The sequence below is a fragment of the Erpetoichthys calabaricus genome, chromosome 7, assembly GCF_900747795.2.
Source record: "Erpetoichthys calabaricus chromosome 7, fErpCal1.3, whole genome shotgun sequence".
Lineage (NCBI taxonomy): Eukaryota > Metazoa > Chordata > Cladistia > Polypteriformes > Polypteridae > Erpetoichthys > Erpetoichthys calabaricus.
In genome coordinates, this window is record NC_041400.2 from 13,541,720 (window position 1) to 13,559,671 (window position 17,952).

The following is a 17,952-nucleotide window of genomic DNA, read 5'->3' on the forward strand; positions in this document are numbered from 1 at the left end:
TGTTTTGTGCCCTTGTTCCTGTTCTATATTAAGACAAGTGCATGCCTTTGAGTTGAGAACTGATGAACGTTGTAAGGTGACTTGCTGCAGTGTATTGTATGTCCTTATGTAGGCCACCACCTGCATCAAAAGCTGGTATAGGCAGTATATGAATGGTCTATTAGAATATGACCTCATCTGGTTTCTATTTCAAATACCGTATAGACATCCGACTACAGCATAGACATTCCAATGTATTTTTTTCACTAAAAATGCATATTTGAGTACAAAAATGAGAAATTTCAAGTATAGAATGCCCATGCAGTAAAAAAATGCAACATAGCAGTACAAGAGTGTACCATTTGTACTGTAGAACCATGACATTTGACAGTGTAGGTCCTAATGGTTAGTAAACACACCTTCAGGTTTGCAAAAATACCTTTACAGTCATTTAGCTTTTCTTGAGACACTCCACTTTTGGTATAAAAACATTTTTGAATTTGCTGGTCTAGGCTTTTATGCCGAGTTACTGTTAGCCAGACAGTGGGGATAAGGGCAGGTTGGATTCTAGTAATAAAACACAGACTTTAGTAAGGCAGGGTTTGAACGAGTTTCTCCAATTGATGGTTAGTCAAATCTTATTAGCTTTGTTTAGACATTGTAGATCATTTGGAGTGCATTAGGAACCTGCCTGTCATACAAGTTCATCATTTCTAAAGGCAAGATGCTGTCTGTCTATCATACAGTGTATTTCATATCTATCTATCTATCTATCTATCTATCTATCTATCTATCTATCTATCTATCTATCTATCTATCTATCTATCTATCTATCTATCTATCTATCTATCTATCTATCTATTGGTAATATCTTTCGTAAATATAACATTAGCTTCCACTGTGATGCTGATGACACTCAGCTCTATCTCACTAGCAAACCTACTGCTTCCTTTCCACCCTCCTCACTTATTGATTGCATAGCAGAAATCAAATCCTGGTTTTCTTCAAATTTTCTTAAATGAAATAGTGACAAAACTGAGGTTCTCCTCATTGGTACAAAATCAACATTATCCAAAACTAATCATTTTTCATTTGTTCTTCCTCTGTCTCCCCTTCCCCACAGGTTAAGAGTCTGGGTGTCATCCTTGACAGTACTTCATCCTTTCAGTCCCACATCAATAACATCTCCTGGTCTCCATATTTCGAGCTGCTTAAGATTAATCGTATTCGCCCCTCCCTCACTCCCCACACCACTGCTATCCTTGTTCATAGCCTTGTCACTTCTCATCTGGATTATTGCAATTCCCTTTTTTTTTGGTCTTTCTAGCAAATCTCTTTATAAGCTTCAACTGGTCCAGAATTCAGCTGCCCAGATCATTACTAGAACCCCCTCTATTCACCTTATCTCTCCCGTTTTGCAGCAGCTTCATTGGCTTCCAGTTAAGTTCCACATTCAATTCAAAATTCTTCTGTTAACTTTTAAGGCTCTCCACAACTTTGCCCCTCCATATCTGTCTGAACTTCTCCATGTTGCCATTCCCTCCTGTACCCTTAGATCCTTACTTCCTCCATCCACTTGACTGTCCCCTTCATCCGTCTTATCACTATGGGGAGCAAAGTAGAGCAGAGGTGGCACTGTTGCCTCATAAACTCAATAGACAGACATGCAGGACACAGGATAAATGCACCAAGAAGTATTTTTAATTAACTTTTCTTCTTGTACAGTGCCCTCCAAGCACCACAGCCACAACGGACAATCAAATAAATACAATAAGCACAATATTCTTTCTCTCTTTCTCCTCCACACCTCCCAGCAAGCTTTGTCCACCTCCACCCGACTCTGGCTCACTTGCTGGATTTTCAGCAGTCCTTTATATAGTCCTAGACCCGGAAGTGCTTCTGTTCTTTGTCCTATGTGACTTGCCACACTTCCAGGTTAGATAGAGAATTTAACTTCTTTAATCAGGGCTTCTGTCCACGTGACTTCCTAGTACATCTGGGCTACAAGGGAGGCATGACTCCCCAGGTCCTTCCACAGTACCCCCTGGCGGCACCTGCAGGAATCCAGGGAACCTCTACACTCCAGGGGAGCTGCCATCTAGCGTCTTGTCGGAGGCAGTGTCCAATAGTTGCTGCCTTCCCCCATACTTCCATTTTTGGGGCGTCCCGGCCGTGCTAAGCTGCCGGCCGTCTTTTATACTATCTATCTATCTATCTATCTATCTATCTATCTATCTATCTATCTATCTATCTATCTATCTATCTATCTATCTGTCTGTCTGTCTGTCTGTCTGTCTGTCTGTCTGTCTGTCTGTCATATAGTGCCTTTCACATCTATCTATCTATGAAAAATAGAATCTGTTAATGTTATTGAGTGGTAAAACACACATAAATTATATTAAAATAAAATATAACTTTTAAACCCATTAATGTAAAATAATTCATACTGACAATGTGCTGAGATTAAATATGTCTATAAAATATTAATTTATTACAGTAAGATTAATTTAATATTAATTTATCAGGACATTTACCGTATATACTCGCGTTTAAGTTCTCCCGCGGATAAGTCGGGACTTGATTTTACCGTATAATTTCCGGTATTTTATAATGTCGGTCATATAAGTCGAATGCGGAAAACTCACACTATTGGTCCAAGAGATTATGATATGCTAATGCCCACCTGAGAAAGTAACCACGGGGCACACAGCCTTTTTTTTCTATGTGTTGTGCCTACGTGACCACACGGTAATACCCGAAGTATTATGAAGCGACATTCGCTCTATTTTGTATTTTTTGTATCTCACACCCTCATACACCTTTATCATAAGAGCATCCCTTATGGACGATGGAGCATTATATGATATATATATATATATATATATAATATATACACATACCACCATTATTCCATCCATGCCTTTTCAGACCCACTCAATCCAATTCATGGTCACGGATATTAAATTTGCATGTTCTTACACTCCAGTTTTTTTAATAGACCCATCTCTAAAGGTTATATTCAACCCCAGAGGCCTGAAATCCTGAAGCCCCTAATGAGGACTTTTGTAGTTATCCGACTGTGAGCTTATTCCTACTGCAGTACTTATCATGTTATCATTTGCGGTAATTTCATGGACTTGTGGTCACAATTGACAATTGAATTTTTGAACACTTTGTTTTTTTCTGTGATATTTACTTTCCCTAACTCTGTAATGCGCAATACCATTGTAAAACAGTACCTGTGGTTTAGTGTGTGTGCGTTTGAATGGTTCAAGTGGCATTTGTCTTCATTCATTTTTTTTCTGAGCTATGATGCAGATAAGTGTCTGCTAAGTAAACAGATATACTGTAAATATAATATTTTTAAAACAGATAGATAGATATGAAAGGCGCTGTATAATAGATAGATACTTTGTTTTCTCTCACATCCTCATAAACGCACAGGTTAGGTTAAGATAAGATAAGATAAGAACTTTATTTATCCCGAGGGAAATTCTTTTGTCATATACATGCTCAGTGCAACAAGAGGAATAAAGATAAGGTAGTCAAGAGTTTAAAAAGAACAGTAGTAATAGTGCAAACAGAATAACAACTCTAAACAAAGTAACAAATAACTCTAACTAATAGTTTGTATTATAACTGTATAACTAATTTGTGCAAAGCAACAAACAACTATAACTAAAACTATAACAGATATAATAAAACTACAGATTATTAGTGCAAGTGGTTATGAAAAGTGACTTAGTGTTTGTGCCATGAATAAATGAGATAGCAGCATGTGATGATGGGATGAAACAAACATTCAGTAACATACAGATGAGTAAATAATAAAAAAAACAAAACAAATGAGACCTAATGACAAAAATTCTGAAAAAGATCACCTACAGAATGAGGAAGAGTTATACAGTCTTATTGCCACAGGTAGAAAGGATTTCCTGTGCCGTTCGGTTCTGCATTTGGAGGCAATGAGTCTTTTGCTGTGTGTGCTCTGATGACCCATCAAGGAGGCGTGCATGGGGTGAGAGGGGTTGTCCATGATACCGAGAAGCTTTTTCAGCATTCTCCTCTCAGACACCTCCACCAGGTTCTCCAGTCTGACACCCAGGACAGAACCAGCCTTTTTAATCAGCTTGTTCAGCCTGTTGGCATCAGCTGTCTTCACCCCACTGTTACTTAGAGGTTCTGCTGTGGCTCAGTTTCATGGAGTTTTGGTGTGTGTGATTTTGCCCTGGGACAGACTGACCCCCATTTAGGACTGGTTTCATATCCTAACCTCAATGAAAATGGAATTGACTGAAGCATATTGAGGTCAGGGCGGCACGGTGGAGCAGTGGGTAGCGCTGCTGCCTCGCAGTTGGGAGACCTGGGGACCTGGGTTCGCTTCCCGGGTCCTCCCTGCATGGAGTTTGCTTGTTCTCCCCGTGTCTGCGTGGGTTTCCTCCGGGCACTCCGGTTTCCTTCCAAAGACATGCTGGTTAGGTGGATTGGCGATTCTAAATTGGCCGTAGTGTGTGCTTGGTGTGTGGGTGTGTTTGTGTGTGTCCTGCGGTGGGTTGGCACCCTGCCCAGGATTGATTCCTGCCCTGTGTTGGCTGGGATTGGCTCCAGCAGACCCCCGTAACCCTGTGTTCGGATTCAGCGGGTTGGAAAATGGATGGATGGATATTGAGGTCATGTGATAGAAATTTGTTGCAAAATGTAAAGAGGAGGAGAGAGGAGAGGTTAGGAGCACACGCTGATACAACGCATTGCCGCACCATCCACATGATAAACCAACACAGGATCCCAGATTAGGACCTGAGTGCAGCCATGCAACCGGTGACATCTCAGCACCACACTAATTTCATTTGTCTTGGGCCCAGAGCCAATGTCAGCAACATGGCACACTATTCTGAACAAAGCAGCAGTCTATCAAAGGGCACATTAAACACATACCCACACTTAACTCATATGGGGGGGCAATTTAGAAATGACAGTTGATGTAATATGTACGTCTTTGAGAGGATAGGGAAGATCCCACTCAAACAGGGGGAGAATGTGGGAAAAATTTCTCATTGTGCTTGTGTTTGTCTCGTTGCAGATTCCCTATGCAAACTTGATTAGGAAAGAGAAGCTTGGCACTCATCTGAACAAAAGTTAAAAGGTAAATACTATCAAAGTAATAATTTATAAATGTGAAAGGAATTTGATCTGAATTGTATTTATTAATGAAAAGTCAAGAAGAAGAATTTTGAAAGCGCTCGTCCGACTAGATTAGCTTATCCTTTTAAAAATGTTTGTTATTTTTCTGCTGTCTGCCTTCAGTTCTCTGCTAATCCTATACACAGTCAACCCTAAAAAGCAGATGTTTTCAAATAAGATAATTCTGAATAAATACTGAGATTGTAATGTTACTTCCAGACCTGGGGCCTCATGTATAAACGGTACGTACGCACAGAAATGTTGCGTACTCCCGTTTCCACGCTCAAATCGCGATGTATAAAACCTAAACTTGGCGTAAAGCCACGCACATTTCCACGGTAACTCATATCTTGGCGTACACAATTTCTCCGCTCGGTTTTGCAGACTGGCGGCACCCAGCGTCAAAGCAGTGCTACTGTTCCTGTGTGATCACCCTTTCTTTCTTAGCTCCACATTCCCGACGCGGCTTTATAAATACACTGAAATTAACTGCATATTGTTTATTAGTGTAATGCATCTGATTGTAATTAACCTGTAGCAATATAATGGTCCAGGGAATAGCCATAATATTCCAAATACCATAACTGCTTTAGCGTTGTTACGCTCACTGCATCTTGTTCTTCTTTTTGCTGCTCCCGTTAAGGGTTGCCACTGCGGATTATCTTTTTCCATATTACTCTCACTGCACCACTCGGAGTATTTATATCACTGTATCTGAGTATGAATCACAGCAGCAGCTGATCGGAAAGAGAATTATCGGTATACAGTGTCAAGTACACACTACCTCAACCACGGCAAAAAGCGTCAAAGCCTTTCCTGTACGGACCTCGCTTTTCAGAAACAGTTTCATCCCAAGAACTATAAACGCACTCAATCAGTCCATCAAGTGCTCCTTGTAGAACTGTTTGTACTTATAAGTACAATTACCTCACTGTAAACTTACTCTACAGTTATAATATTGCACAACCTGCGCTACTTTATAAAGCGCGTATGATGACAATATCATTTTTAAGATGAAATGTAGCAAAATATGTTGCTTATAGTATACAGATAAAACTTTAACTTCATTTAAATAATCTGCATTGTTAATAATTAAACATGTGAGGACACGGTGCCGCAGCGTATAGCTAGTTCACGGATAGCTCCTGCCTTGCGCTGTATTATTGCTGGTGCTGACGCGACACTGGAAGGATAGACGGATAGAATACTTAAACATGTACTACGAAGATATTTCAGTGTTCCTTAAAAGTTTTGAAGAATCGGCGTTCTAAACTTACAGATGGCTTAACGTCTATTACAGAGCTGATTGTGTGGCGATTGGGTATTTGGAGAAAGAAAAGCACGTTTGAAAGAGACAGTACTTCTGTAATAAATTATTTCATCGAAAGTCGCACATAGTGCAGCAAGCCTCTTGCGTGAGATATGAACAAGCACTGCGCCACCGTGTTCCCATGTTTAATAACATGCTTTCATTCCTATCATCATGAAAATGATATCACGTATACATCTCAGTATTTTAATTATTCAGAGAGCTGTAATATCTCAAATGTAATGGATTCTGTGTCCTGTCGGAGAAAGAGAAAGAACGGAAGCACGTAGTGATTCACACACATAGAGCACATAGAAGATCAAATACAGAACAAAGCATTTAACGTGCTACTTGAGAAACTAGTAAAATAAACGATTTTAAGATGAAGTTTATGATGTTCTACTTTAATGGCAAAATAAACTATGTGATTAAAGTGGAAATTTCGAGATTAAAGTTGACATTTCGTGCTTTTTTCCCCACTGTGTGCCTATTTGTTTTGTCTGTACCCTAATAAGCTTTCATATGACACTCAGACGGTGGGCTACGAGTCGCCTTTTCACAGCGACTTTGATATGTGATTTCTTTTTTATTTCGGGCACTGTGCGACTTTGTGAATTTGATCTTTTGAGTTTTTCCGACACTCTGTCACTCGATCAACTTCCTTTTGTTGTTTATATCACTGTTTAAACCAACAAATAGTACGTTTTTCCTTTACCTCCACTTGGTATTCGCTGAAATTCTTATATTTTCCCCCGTGCTTTTCCCATTGTCTTTTCACAGAAGGCTATTTATATTGATTTGCATATTCAAAGAGGCGTAATTCTGGGAGGAGTTGTGGCGGGACAGAAGGCGCGTGCACGTGCATTACTTTTCAAGCTGATATGGATTTATGTAGTGGAAGAACGTGAAATTTTTGCGTGCGCACAGATTCCTGCATCTGGATTTTTCTGTGCGTACGCACAATCCCGCTTTTGTGCTTACGCCATGTTATAGTGTGAGTTCTACGCACGGCGTTATACATGAGGCCCCTGGTGATCCAACCAGAGGTGGTTGCTGCCTTCTGCCCATTGTTGTATGGATACTGTTTGTGTTATGATGTGTCACTCTTTGCCGATTTTTTTCTGGTCTTAATTATCTTTGGGCTTCAGAAAAAGTTTTACTGATTGTTTTCAACATCAGCAAATCCAATGGCACGATCACTTTGATATTTGTTATATTTTGAAAACTTTTGGGCACACCGTTTTGTTTTTCTTGCTTTGGCGCAACGACCCACCAGTTGGCGTGACTCTAGATGTTTCGTGGTGTGATGTCACTTATGCGATTGTTTCTAAGCTGGTATCGCATGTCTTTCTGCATCCAGGATTGTGGATGATATGTAGTTCTAAAAGTTTCGCTGTGACTAAACAGACTCTCGTTTGTGATTTATGAGTTGATCACTTCTTCTCTTGACTGGTGACTTTCACTAGCCTTTTGGTTTGATGTTTTTTTTCTAATTGTGACTCTGACGTGTTACGGCTATGGATTCATCTTCTGGTCCTTTACTTTATTATCCTCATGGCCTACCATTTTACTAACACGCGACAGAACAGCATGCATGTTTAAAGCTGGCGGTTTGAACCAGAGACAGAGACAGAGGATAGGAAAATCTCATGTCTGCCTTGTGTTTGCTCAGTGGTGGTATATGTTAGTGAAGGAGAAAGAAGCTTCACTTTTATCTGTTCAAGTCAGAAAGGTGACTACCTGCTATTTAATCCATGTGACTAGCAGGTCTCTAACAAGCACTTCGACGGATCAAAGGCAAACACGTCATACTGATATCTTGCGGAAAGTGTCAACATTTTTAATTAATTACTGTGCATTTTGTCGACACTACCCAGTCCAAAGAGAAGCTGCCACCTACAGGTAAAAGAACTTACGGAGTTCACACCAGACTTCAAAAAAATTATGGACGTCGCATCCAAGAGGCAACAGCTCCAAACACTACATACACCGCCATGCTGCAACTACACTTTGTAGTTGGGTGCGGTAATGACAGACTCAAAAGGGGTGAGTTTTTGGGACACCAACTGGGTCATCCCCTTTATTCATCCAAGGATGAGAGAAAAATAATAAAAGGCAGAATGAAAAAGGCGCGTCTTTGTGCTTCTCCCCTGGTCTGGGGTATTATTGAATCAAAAGGTGGTCTGGCTTGACAAAGCAGGCTTGGGACAAAAGCGACATCTCCTTTTGGGACATCCGGGATTTATGGCATTTATGGTGGGGTTAGGTGTCTTCATTGGGTGGTTTCTTGGCACTACAAGGGAAAAAAAGAGAAGACAGTGTTAGTGGTAGCATCTCCTCATGTTATTATGTACTTCGACAGAATCCGTGAGGGAATCCTCTGAAGCACATGTGTGACAACTTCTATTTCTCTATAGTGGCCTTTTCTTTACAAAAGTTGACACGGTCTTTCCATAAGCAAACTTGCATTTGGTTTAATTGAAGTAATGCCTGCAATGCTAGTAATTGTTTTTTTTTTAAATTAACTTAAAGAGATGGCTGGCATGTGCTAATTTATTTTGTGTCAGTATGCCCTGAGGAATTTACCCATCTCATTCCATTTCCTTTCCACAGGAAGCTTGGAACTCATCTCTTGTAAAAAAAAGAAAATAATAATCATCCTCTGCCAGACTGATGAACTTTGCGGTGTCTTTCTGGAAGAAACCACGTCATACATTAACCTGGGGTTTACCTCTCTAGACCCTGAACACAAGTGACCTCACAACAATTCATGGACTTCTGTGTGATACAGCAACCTAGAAACGTTGCACATGAAGATGAACACTTTTTTTGGATATTAAAATAGCTTGGTGACTCCTTCTTCTTCCAAAATGTATATATATTTTTTTTTTCCGTTCTTAAAAGCAAAAACTTGTTGGGTTACGTAACCAGTTGTATATTGTGGGAAAACTGTAGATATATTTAAAAAAATATAAATTTAGGCCTACCAATGGGGCCTTTCTTTTTTCGTTTTTGGTTTTGTTTTTCAGGCAAATAGCTGTAAAGGGAAGAACATTTTTGATCAAAGACCTTACAACTACAGTAACACAGAGGATTTAAATCTATGCCATGATTCCATAGGAAATGCATGGAAAGAAGCTGCATCACGGGCCCTTTTCAGGATTACTACTTGCTGCTGAAACCAAGGGAACTGTCTCTAAGGAGACTTTTAAAAAATATATAAAAATGGCGTTATGGTGAACAACAAATGTATTTTGAAATGTTCTTGTAGTTTCTTTTCCATTTATGTGGATTAATAAACTGTAAAGTACGATTCAGTCGAGAAGAATGTTTGTTATTCCTATGTGGATTATGAGTGTAGCTGCGTCTCTCCAAGATTTCCGGATTTCTGCGGCTTCGGCTTGCTTCATAGAAAGATTCAGGCAGTCAGTGTGACGCGTATGCAGAATACCACAGCCCAAGTATCTTTGTTTTAAAATTTGAAATAATTTAAAGTTCACACAAAAATAAAGAGAAAAATTGATATTACATACAGAAGAAAGTTCTTGGATAAGATGTTTTTTATATAAGGCTTGCATATCTTCTTACACTTCTTTTGAGTTCTGATTTTATACTTATAGGACACAGGTCAGGAAATGCAGTCAGAAAAGTGTATGCCATTGTTCTGTCTGAAAGGAAATCTAGCAGTTCATGCTCCTAGCAGAGGAACAGCTTGTATATTTATATGCACTTTAATAAAATGGTTATTATTTATAGAAACCTGGTTTCAGACCTGCCACGTACACCTTTATTCCAGTTTGAAAGACTAGGCTACTGGTCTCTGAGAAACAGAGTTAACATATGTAGATGCTTCCATGAATAACCACTGTGAGAGGCACCATTTTGGAACTGGCACACTGGCCGGGATGCCAAGATAGATAGATAGATAGATAGATAGATAGATAGATAGATAGATAGATAGATAGATAGATAGATAGATAGATAGATAGATAGATAGATAGATAGATAGATAGATAGATAGATAGATAAAGCACTATATAAATGTAATGAATCCATCCATCCATTTTCCAACCCGCTGAATCCGAACACAGGGTCACGGGGGTCTGCTAGAGCCAATCCCAGCCAACACAGGGCACAAGGCAAGGAAACAATCCTGGGCAGGGTGCCAACCCACCGCAGGACACACACAAACACACCAAGCACACACTAGGGCCAATTTAGAATCGCCAATCCACCTAACCTGCATGTCTTTGGACTGTGGGAGGAAACCGGAGCGCCCGGAGGAAACCCACGCAGACACGGGGAGAACATGCAAACTCCACGCAGGGAGGACACGGGAAGCGAACCCAGGTCCCCAGATCTCCCAACTGCGAGGCAGCAGCGCCACCCACTGCGCCACCGTGCCGCCCATGTAATGAATTATTATTATTATTATTAGATAGATAGATAGATAGATAGATAGATAGATAGATAGATAGATAGATAGATAGATAGATAGATAGATACGATGGGAGTTATAAAATTAATACTTAAAGCGAAAGCTTTGGTAACAGCTGAAGACGGAACATTAATTCAGATTAAATGGAAGACTGTCGCTGCCCTGGAAAGAACACACGCAGCTGCCAAACTGACTTTCCACCTTAACTAAATGAGAATGCAGCCAATGTGTATAAAAGTAAGAAACACACATTCAGTGCTGTCGTTGTCCAGCAGAGGTCACCAAATCACTGAAATATTAAAGTTGGGGAAGGCCTTATCACACATAGGGAGCAGTACTGCATGTACTGCATGTGCACTCCTCTGAAGAAGCTGAAACAGCAAAGGAGGAGGCTTATTAGCAGGGCTAGTGTATGTGTGGGTGTAAATTAAAAATCTCTATTAAAACTGCAGATATTTGACTGTTTATTATCAGTTACAGAAGTGGCGCTGTATAACATAAAACAAAAGCTGGTAAGCAATTGCATGTGGTCTGTAAAGCAACTTGTAATGATAGGTGTAATTTAATATATAAAGAGGGTGGCACAGTGGTGCAGTGGTACATTGGAAGCACTGCTATCTTGCAGTAAGGAGACCAGGGACTCCTGCGTGGAGTTTGCATGTTCCCCCCATTTCTGCATGGGTTTGCTCTGGTTTTCTCCCACAGTCCCAACACATACAGGTTATGTGGGCTGGCGACACTAAATTGACCCTGTGTGTGTGTGTGTGTGTGTGTGTGTGTGTGTTCACCCTGCGATTGACTGGTGCCCACTCCTGGGTTTCCTCCTGCCCCATGCTAGCTGGGATAGGTTCCAGTTCCCCCTGTGACCCTGTTCACAACTAAACAAGTTAGAAAATGTCTGACTAATATGTAAAGCTGACTGTGTGTTTGTGTTTGGCTGCTTTGCAAAATCCACACTTCTTCTTTTTCTTCTTTTGGCTGCTCCCATTAGGGGTTGCCACAGCGGATCATCTTTTTCCATATCTTCCTATCCTCTACATCTTGCTCTGTGACACCAAGCACTTACATGTCTTCTGTCTTGCCTCGGGGACAGAAAAGTTTCGGCCACTTATCATTGGGAAGTCGGCGAAGCCTCGTTGTTTTAAAAATGTGACGTTTCTCCCGTGTGAATATAAAGCCAACAAGCACATTTGGATGACTACCCCAGTCTTTGGAGAATGGCTTAAACAGGTTGATGCTTCTTCTTCTTCTTTCAGCTGCTCCCGTTAGGGGCTGCCATAGCGGATCATATTCGTCCATTTCTTCCTGTCCTCTCCATCTTGTTCTGTCACACCCACCACCTGCATGTCCTCTCTCACCACATCCATAAACCTTCTCTTAGGCCTTCCTCTTCTCCTCTTGCCTGGTAGCTCTGTCCTTAGCACCCTTCTCCCAATATACCCAGCATCTCTTCTCTGCACATGTCCAAACCAACGCAATCTCGCACACTGTTGAACCAAATTTTGCACAGTAAAAATAAAAGGTTAAAATGGGCAAAAGTTTAGAACCACCTGGAACTCCACCATTGAACTTCTGTATTTCTTGGTGATCCCAAATGTTTGCACATTTTAACTTTATCTTCATATTTTCCAGTTTCGAATACAGTGCCTTCCATAATGTTTGGGATAAAGACACATTTTTCCTAGATTTACCCCATGTATAAAATGTGGTTTTGTAATTTCTACATGTATGCAAATCCCCTTAAATTAAAATCCACAATGTGCACTTTAATCACAAATTAATTGCTTGATTTGTGATTTTAAATTGTGCAGTAGAGTGGGGTAAATCAAGGAAAAATGTGTATTTGTCCCAAACATTTTAGAGGGCATTGTGTATTTTTATTTTCTTTGAAACTCTGCCTCTAAGGCCAGCATCTTGGGGTCATCTCTTCACTGCTGCAGATGACACTTGGCATCTGGCGTGCATTTAAGGAAGAAACCAACCTGTAAGCCAACCTTGTTTCTCACACTATACACTCTGATGTCCTCCTCCTCTTATGTTGTTGTCCATCTGGACCTTCTCCTTTTTTCTGTCCTGATTAGGTTCTGCCATCTTCTCTCACAACAGTAATAGACACTTTTGTATCATTCTTCAGTTTCTTGGCAAACTTTTGTATGGAATAACCTTTATTTTATAAAACAATAGACCAACATATTTGTTGAGAGAGCTGCATCATTTTGGCCATTTCTGAACCCAGACCTGAACTTTAGGAATGCCAGTACCTTGCGACCCAAAGAAAGATTATTTACTTGTTTAACTGAACAAAATAACACAACCATACAGGCTTCTCGAATAACCAGCTAGTATTTTAACATGATTAATTCAGGATGACTAAAAACAGCTGGCCATTAGGACATGGAAGGAAAGGCTGCTGAAAATGGGGCTTTGCAGAGATACGTGAGTAATAAATTTATATATCAGTCATTTGAAGCAGTAATAGGCATTTGAAACACTAGGGATGTCAGTATTTTGACATCAGTTCAATGGTACCTTAGTAAAAAATATGAATTTCTATAAAAGACATAACAAAACAGAATATCTATCAAAAAATCGGGAGTGGTCTCTCCTAGACTTTCTCATACACTCAGATATGAGGACAGATATTTGAGGAGTAAACCACAAGACAATGATTATATTTTTATATTATTTACAAGAACCATCAACAACAAATCAAATCAAATTAATAATATATTGAACAATTATTATAAAAGTAAAGTTGAATAAATAGGACTCTGCAGCTGCATGAATAAAAAAATTCCACTTCTGGTTAGCGGAAATAGCTCAAAAGTTGATAGAAATCTACATTTTGCATCTAATACTTGTATGCAAAATTTGGTTGACCTAAGTGAAAGCCAACTCAAGTTATCGTATTTACATACACACAGACACACACAGAAATAATATTAAAAAATGGTAATTTTTGGACTCAGGGAGGTCTAAAACATCAAGATTCTCGAAATCAATTTTTTGGATGATTACAATACCTTCCCTATTTGAAAGAAAATTGGACCCAGGGAGGTCTAAAATATCAAGATTCATCAAAATCTCAAGGTTGAATTTTTGGATGATTTCAATACTTTCCCAGTACTTCGCATACAAGAAAGTAAAAATGGTGATTCCAAATTTTTGAATGCTAGATTATATGTGTATTATATAGTGCCTGTCTTATATGTCTATTGGAGTGGTGGCACTGAAATTAGGGATCTGCGCCGGCAATCAGAAGGTTGCCGATTTGAATCCCGTAATTGCCAGAAGTGATTCCACTTTATTGGCAAGGTCCTTAATCTGCAATTTCTCCATCCTGGGTATGACGTTAATCTGCATCTAACTTGCAGGGAAATCTTAGGGGTTAGTGGCAGGATTGGCACTCCAGCTACTGTAAAAAACCTCACGCTGTTCCACTCCTTTCAAACTAGTCTGGTGCTGAAGTGTCACCCATTGCATGGTGGTTTGTCATGTGGTGAGTGCTGCAGTGCACTGTAATCAGCACATGCTCCAAACCTATTTGTCTCTCAGCTGATCTGTTAAGTAGTATTTTTCATATCTATCTATATATATATTATATACTTTCTTTTATATCCGACAATATATCTATCACATATCCTTCTTATTTAAATCAAATCAAATCAAATTTTACTTGTCAAATACAAATTATTCATACAGTACAATATGCTGTGAAATGCTTAGTCACTCAACTCCTATGACTGTCAGGTCAGGTCAGATTGAGGAGCATGCACTGGTATAGCGCATTGCTTCACCCACCACATGACAAAACAGCTCAGGATCCTGCTTGGCACTCCCCAGCCAGACACGTGGTCCAGTCCCACCCTCTGGAAATAAACCTCTATCTGCCACAGCCAGGTGTTACGTGGGCATCCCCTTGGCCTGGTCCAGCCACTCCTCAACAATGAGGATTCTGTGAGCCGGATCACCCTCGGGTAATCGCGCCACATTGTTGTAGTGCTGTAACTGACGCTTCGTCACAATGCAGGTCATGTGCCTCATTCAGGACTCCGTGAGCAACACAAAGTCAAACCGGCAGTACCCAAGGATTCTCCGAAGCGACAGAGTACCAAAGTAGTCTGAGACAAATATAAAGGGACAATAACAGTACTTTACATGGTAAATTCAAGGAGAAGTCAAACAAAATGCCACCTTTTATTGGCTAACTTGAACAGATTACAATATGCAAGCTTTCGAGGCAGCTTTAGGCTCCTTCTTCAAGCAGGTTGATTGGCCTGAGTTGCCTCGAAAACTTGCATATCATAATCTGTTCAGCTAGCCAATAAAAGGTGGCATTTTGCTTGACTTCACATTGCATCCATAATGGCTAAAATGGTACAACACCCTACTACTACTACAAGCTGTTGCATACACTAGTACTTAAGCATGCCAGGCATCTCATGTGACATGCGGCCTCCTTGCTACCTGTACGCCACGTGAGTGATATTGAGGCAGAACCACTTCAACTTCGGCAGGACTCAACCCCTGGTATTCCTATGTGATGCGCACTCTGTCAGATGGACATACCACTGGGTCCCAGTCTCCTCCTCCTCCTCCTCCGCTTCTTCAAGCACAACACTGCAGGGTGAGTGACAGCAGACCTGCAGTTCAGAGTCCAGTAAGTGCATGAGTCCAGGCCAGATCTCCTTGTCATAGCAACCACCTGCTTGGCTTGTTCCTCGGGTCAGGAGGTACAGAGGTGAGAGAATGAGCCTGATTAGGGGATGTACTGGAGGTAAGAGCACTGGCACTGCAGCAGGGACACTGTGGCCGCAAAGAGTATATCACGTGATGATGTTATAAATGAGTTTGCTGCCAGAAAGTCAAGGCGTGTCCAATTTTAAAAATATTTTTATTTGCAACTAGCTGTACCACGTGGCTGCGCCCACATAGTAATGAAACAGGACAAACTTTAAAAATCAATAGACGTTGGCACTGTATCTGATCGTGTTCATCTCCGACGGGAGAGCGTTGCCCGCGTGGGGAGAAAAGGACAAGGCCGTGATATCTCTTGACAATCAGCAGCTATCCTAAACACACGGAGCTCTGATGTCTCTCTCAAACACGTCAAACGTTACTCCTTAACAATCTGTTGATGATAATATCTGTTGATCAAACAGGTATCGCTAGCTAAGCGGAGGCAGGGTGCACTCCAACCCTTGGCGAGACGTGGACCGACTCGAACAGAGGCTGGCGAGTGAATGAGGAAGGTCCCGCCCCCCTGCTCTCGACCCACAGCCACTCTCTTGGATTTGCATAAATAAATCGGTACCGCAAGCGAACTATGGTACTTAGCGCAATGAGAGAAGTCGCAAAATACAAGCAAATTATAGAAAGCAACCAGATCTAAAGCCGTTAAGTAATTCTCTCGTGAAAAGCGGACAGACATACAGACAGAACGCGCTTGGACCACGAAGTTTATAAAACCGTTTCTTAGCGAGCACCTATGGGCCAAGGGTAACCTACATTCCAAATTTCAAGTCCCAAGTCATCATGGTTCGGGAGATTTCATCATGAGTGAGTCAGTGGTATTTGGCTTTTATATATATAGATTATACGTCCCTCCATCTACCAGCGATGTGTTTCTGATATTATTTATTTGTTGTTACTTCCTTTACCTATATAAAGTCTGTTGAGTATGTTAAATAAGTTATTTACATGCAAAGTGGTTATATTTTGTTATTTTATTGCTCGATACAAGTTTTGTATGTTTTGGTACATACACAATTTACATGCAAAAGAGTTCTATTACTATTATTTTATTATTCTATTTACATGTATTTATTTTCAATTAAGTGAATGACTTATGTTAATAGCATATTGTGTGATCGTGTGTGTGTGTGCGTGTGTGTGTGTGTGTGTGTGTGTCGGTGTCTGTGTATGGTGGTGTGAAGGGGGGGCAGATTTTCTTGCCTGGGGCACCAAATACAGTAATCAGAAACGCCCCTATTTGTTTTACTTTACCGCTTGACCTAACCTCCTAAGAGACACTCCCAGAAGGCTAAAAATCAGTGGCGTAGCAAGGTCTGGTGGCACCCGGTGCGGAGTTTAAACTTGTCACCCCCATGTCAACCAAAATATAAAAATGAAATTTATTGAGAAAGCAATTTTTTTATTCAATTGGTTAAGTAAAGAGGGCATAATGTTAATTATTTTGTAAACAATTTTTTATGAATAAAAAAAAAGTAAAATGCCTTTTTATTAATAAGCCAGTTTAATGTACAATGTAAGAAATCTTTTTTCATAGTGATAGTACCTAGTGCATAACTTTATTATTATTATAATACAATTTAATGAAAACTCAATTGTTTTCAAGTTTCGTTGTCTAGGCTCTAATCCAACAAACTGTACTTTAACATGATACTTAGAATCTCTTCTTTCTAACTTTTTGTTCTGCAAGTTTTGAAATTGCGCCATCAAAATCGATTCCTTCAGCTACACTATTTTCAATTGACAAAATGGCTAAGCTAGAGAGTCGTGCTTAGTTCATAGTGGATCTGAGATAATTCGAAAAACTCCTCTCACATGATGCAACAGAAACACATAAAGTTAAGAAAAATCTTAATGCTAAAGTGAGATTGGGAACAGAGTCTAAAAGTTCATATTCAACCACAAACTCTTAAGAATCTTAAGGAAGTCCAACCAAGAGACTCTTCTTTTGGAACTTTGGCAGGTTTTAGAAATCTTCTTAGGCGCTGAATTTCTGTAAGGATACCATCTGCAGAAAGCACGCCAGCAAGATTACTCCAAATCGCCAATTAACCAGAATTGTGACACATGATTTCGTCATGTGTCCCGGCTCGTATATATAGGGGCCTTAAGATAGTGGGATGGGGAGAGAGATATTGTCCGTTTGCTCGTAGAACGATCCTAAAGTAAACTTGTTTACTTTATGGTCGGTTCTAGAGCGGACAATACCTACCCACCACACTGTCTAAAACGTTTCGCGCCGACTATATTATTATGATGCTCAGGTTAAAAATATCATCTTGTTGCACAGAAC

General features: G+C 40.2%; 1 protein-coding gene across 1 annotated transcript in view; it reads left to right on the forward strand.

The window, feature by feature from the left end:
* The window catches only part of skor2 (SKI family transcriptional corepressor 2), a 30,562-nt gene extending 25,443 nt beyond the window's left edge, over positions 1-5,119 (forward strand). The window contains exon 8 of the mRNA XM_051929782.1: positions 5,060-5,119. Within this exon, the coding sequence (XP_051785742.1) occupies positions 5,060-5,119 (60 nt within the window). The remainder of the gene's footprint in view (positions 1-5,059) is intronic.
* Positions 5,120-17,952: the final 12,833 nt, after the last annotated feature.